The sequence below is a fragment of the Nicotiana tabacum genome, chromosome 21, assembly GCF_000715075.1.
Source record: "Nicotiana tabacum cultivar K326 chromosome 21, ASM71507v2, whole genome shotgun sequence".
Lineage (NCBI taxonomy): Eukaryota > Viridiplantae > Streptophyta > Magnoliopsida > Solanales > Solanaceae > Nicotiana > Nicotiana tabacum.
In genome coordinates this window covers 31073575-31078501 of record NC_134100.1, presented here as the reverse complement: position 1 = coordinate 31078501, position 4927 = coordinate 31073575, and the positions used below count along the sequence as shown (strand labels likewise).

Below are 4927 nucleotides of genomic sequence, written 5' to 3'. Positions count from 1 at the left end.
GTTTTAAAAAAAGACTTGAAACTTGTGGCATAGGACAAGTCATAGATATTTTTTTGACTATAAATTATCTTATTACGAATAAAAATAAAAATTTAAAGTTGAACTGTTACCAATTATTAGCAAGCTTCCATTATTATTGGAGTGGACTAAAATAAATATTGCCACATAAAATGAAAGAGAGTATATTTCAGTCCAATAAGTTTGGGTGATTTGCTATATATATTCTCGCTTCTCCATTTAAGCTCAATTATAATTGTAATATTATAATAATATTAAAAGTTCTCTAACAACAATAAAATATTTCTACCTAATATAAATATTATCTTTATGCATTATGTCCTATCTTAAGTTAAGTCTATATTGTCTTGCTTTTAAGTAGCTTTTTCTGCTTCCCCTTACACTGCTAAACATTCCACAATAAGAAGTTGCAATATGGAGAAAATTGTGAAGAAGCATTTCGTTCTAGTTCATGGATTTTGCCTTGGCGCTTGGTGCTGGTACAAACTTGTCAACCTTTTGCAAAAAATTGATCACAAAGTTACTGCTTTAGACCTTGGTGCTTCTGGGATTAATATGAAACAACTCAAAGAAATTGTTTCAATAACTGATTACGTTCAGCCATTGATGGATTTTATGGTTTCTTTGCCTCATGATGAAAAGGTTATTTTGGTGGGACATAGTTATGGTGGCCTTTGCATTTCTCTTGCTATGGAAGCTTTCCCTCAGAAAATCTCAGCAGCAGTTTTCATCACTGCTTATATGCCCAATCATAAAGATCCACCTGCACTTCTTATTCAAGAGGTAATTTCCATTCATTTAGAGTTTAAATCCCGTGGTATTAAAACGTAAATACTAGTTTAGGAGATTTAGGGTTTTATCCTTAACGGAAGCAGATTTGCAGCAACCATGACTTGTGTTATCGGTCTCTGGAAATCCTCACGAAGCAAATCAATCCAATCATAGTTATGGTGGCCTTTGCATTTCTCTTGTGTTTTACGTGCTTTAATGTTAAATTAAACTTTATTTGAGCGTAATGGAGTCTATTTTATGTGTAGGTGCATCGAAAATGAAAATAGAACTAAAGGGATGCTTAAATATCGAAAGTGCGCTCGAGAACGGTGAAAAGGAGAAGCCGGGCAAAAGTTAGCTCGACCAGGCTTTAGCCTGGCGAGGCTAGCTTAAAACCAGGCCCAACCAGGCGTTAGCCTGGCGATGCCAACTTAAAGCCAGGCCTAGCCAGGCGTTAGCTAGCCTGACGACGCCAGCTTAAAGCCAGGCTGAGGCTGGCGTTATCCAGGTGACACCAGGCCTAAGGCTAGGCCAGTTCGAGTTTTAAGCTGGCGTCGCTAGGCTAATGCCTGGTTGGGCCAGGCTTTAAGCAGGCGTCGCCAGGCTAACGCCTGGTTGGACCTGGCTTTAAGCTGGCCTCGCCAGGCTAACGCATGGTCGATTTGGCTTTTGCGCGGCTTCTCCTTTTCATCGTTCTCGAGCGCACTTTCGACGTTTAAGCATCCCTTTAGCTCTATTTTCATTTCTAATGCGCCTACACATAAAATAGACTCCATTAAGCTCAAACAAAGTGTAATTTATCATTAAAACATGTAAAAAGCAAGGCACATAATGTGCTAAACCATGAATTATAGCCACACATCATGCATAAAACTCCTCTCAATTCTAGATGTTCTATTATGATGGAAACCTCTCCGTAAACACCATAATGGCATCTACATAGGTTAGCTCTAGGGTTTTACGTGAAGGAATAATTAATAGGTTTGCGGGCCATCTAGTACCTCTTACAGGCGGATCCGACCTAATAATAGTTTTTAATAAATTTTATACAATATAAAGGTTTTATACCATTAGATCACCTACAAATAATTTCAAATAACCTACAACAAGTGGAAGTAATATGAAAAATGAGACAGTAACTTATCACAACATATGTTAAAATACACTTCTTATTCAAGAGGTATTTTACATGTCTATCGTTTTGCAATCTATCATGTCAAAAGAAGGTTGTTATAGATAACCATATATGAGACTAATAATCAGAAAAAGTGAAACGAGTAATTTGTTACAACATTTAAAATACACTTCTTATTCAAGAGTTACTTTGCGTGTCTATCTTTTCTAGGGAAATTTCATGCAGATTCTTTTCTTGCTTTATAATTGATGAATGAAATATTGTTGCTTTTTGTTTTCGCCAAATTTTTGGGGTTACATTGCAGTTCTTTAGGAGGACTTCAATGGAGTCACTCATAGATTGTCATTTCACATTCGACCAAGGAGTGAAAAATCCACCAACATCAGCTATTTTTGGCTCACAATACATGCAAGCTAATCTTTACAATCATTGCCAAACAGAGGTTATTTTCTTAATTGTTTACTATATATGTACATGCATTTGCTTTTAAGGATTGAATGCATGTCCTCTTAACTAGATTTAACTTTTAAACTAAAATAGTGAAAAAAAATAATTACGCTATCAATAAATTTTTCTATAAAAGTTCCATTTATCATCCCGGCCCCAATCGAATTGGAAGTCAGCTTTATAAATCGTCACTATTTTCTTTTGAATTAACTCATATCATCATGTTATTTTAATTGATTTCGTAAAATTATTTTCCAGTATTAATGCACATATATTAAATCTATACGAGAATAACCTATCGATGACTATGATACATTGCAACAAAACACGTCGCTGTTATTACTCCTAGTAAGTACTGATAGAGGTGGAAATCTAACGACCGATACAAACCGCGTACGAAAAAGTTTTGAGAAATTGACATTCACTAATCACTTCACTATTCATACACAGGCAAAGAGAGACACCCCTCAAATGCTAAGAATTTATTAAAGCTGAATTTACTAATATGGACATACTCATGGCGTGGGCATATTGTAATTGCATGTATGCATCACACCGAGGCGAAGCTAGAGTGTCAGTTACGAGTTCGACCGAACCCAAATAGTCTTTTGGTTTAAATTCTATATTTATTTTGAAGTTTTTTTATATAAAAATTATTAATTAAAAATTCAGTAATTACTTAAAATGATTTAAATCTCGAACAATAAGCTGTAAATTCTGGTTTCACTTATGATCATATATATACTTTAATCAACCTATTAAATGATGATGTCTTAAACTAATAATAATGGTTAGAAAAATTAAACTGTTCTTTCTTTCCATAAAAAACATATTACTCCTCCCATTTTATGTGACACAATTACTATTTAAAAAGTTAAAGAAGTTTTTCTTCGATTGTAATTTTTCATATACCTTTTAAATATTTTGAAGTATTAATTATTGTGTTATAATACTTTATATGTAGTGTCTAAATATACAAATTTTATTTCAAAAAATTTGAAGATTCTATGTTCGAAATCACATAAAAAATTAGATATATTTGACCCTCGAATCATGTCAGTATCACATAAAGTGAGACCGAGAAAATAGCTGTTATAACTGTATTAAGAATATATGAAGGAGATATATATCAGTGTGATTTTTAAAATTTTAAGGGTTTCATGTAGCTAAAAAATTAAAATTTTCATGAGAGACGTGCTATATTTTGTCAACTCAGGACTTGGAATTGGCAAAAATGCTGATAAGACCAGGTAAGTTTTTCACAGAAGATATGTCAAAGGAAGGGCTGCTGACACAAGAGAAATATGGGTCGGTGAGAAGAGTTTACGTGTTGTGCCATGATGATCCAGTCATGGAAGAAGAATTCCAAATGTATAATATTCAGAAGAGCCCTCCTCATGAAGTCAAATATATTGCCAAAGCTGGCCATATGGTCATGATATCCCAACCTCTGAAGCTTTCTCTCTGTCTGCAGGAAATTGCTGACAATTATCATTGAATTTACTTTTTTTTTAAAATTACCCTTATAGTGAGTATAAAGTTTTAAATTTTTTTTTTTCAAAAAGTAAGTTCCAAAATTTAAATAAATGTTGATCATATTTAATTAGCTCAATGGAAAAAAAATATCTGTCCTTCCTCATATAGGTCTTCAATGCCTTTATTGTAATTAAAGTATATTGATTATATAGAGTATTAATTTTCCTTATTGCTAAAAAAAGAAAATGAGAAAATAATATAATTGTATTTTCTTGCTGATGATGCAGTATATTTTGAGAAAATTCTAATTGACTTTTTATCACTTTCCCTCAGAATATAATTGTATTTTCTTATCAAGAATTTTCATTTTTACTTGGACTTGTTTAATTTTATGTTAGATTTGCTATCTTTCACTTTATTAGGTAGAGTTAAGTTTTGTTCTACAAATTATTCCTTATGGGTATTAGACATAAAGAAGAAGAAAATTCAAACGGAAATAACACAAAGAAGAAGAAAGTGTGGCACTAATTTTAAATGATGGAATTAAATTGGTAATTCTGTCGCTATTTTCCGTATTTCTTTTCTCTTTCCCCTTTTTATCCTTTCTTCCTTTCTTTCTTGAATTCCAAAATAGAGTTGGCCCCTAATCCAACTAAAGCACTCATTTTCAAGGTATTATATCAAACTCTTGTTCCCCACTTTGTGTAACAATCCGATCGATCGTTTTGTGTAATTGCATCCCGTTACCCCTTTTTATGCTTCACACATGTGTGTTTATGATTTTATGACTTGCGGGGTTGATTAGTTTCATTTCGGGAAGCTTTCGGGTTGATTCAGATCCTTTGATTCTTGATTTAGAAGTTTAAATTAGAAACGTGGATGAAACTTTGACTTTTGTAAAAACAACTCTGGAACTGTGTTTTGATGGCTCCGATAGCTTCGGATCGTGATTTCGGACTTGGGCGTATGCCCGAAATTGATTTCGCAAGTCCGTAGGTTGATTTATGTTATTTTGCCGAAATTTGGTAATTTGAAGTTGGAAAGTTTAACCGTAGGTTGACTTTGAACTATCAAGCTCGG

The 4927-nt window shown here is 33.3% G+C and overlaps 1 protein-coding gene across 2 annotated transcripts; it reads left to right on the top strand.

The window, feature by feature from the left end:
- The first annotated feature begins 250 nt into the window (after positions 1-250).
- Positions 251-4123, top strand: LOC107830664 (methylesterase 10-like). Of its 2 annotated transcripts, XM_075242285.1 has the most exons (3): positions 251-801; positions 2229-2366; positions 3588-4123. In XM_075242285.1, the coding sequence occupies exons 1-3, from the start codon at positions 433-435 to the stop codon at positions 3867-3869; spliced, it is 789 nt and encodes a 262-aa protein (XP_075098386.1). In that variant the 5' UTR covers positions 251-432; the 3' UTR covers positions 3870-4123. The 2 variants fall into 2 exon arrangements, with proteins under 2 accessions (XP_075098386.1, XP_075098387.1); XM_075242286.1 differs by lacking the exon at positions 2229-2366 and having other exon boundaries at positions 269-801.
- The last annotated feature ends 804 nt before the right edge of the window (positions 4124-4927 follow it).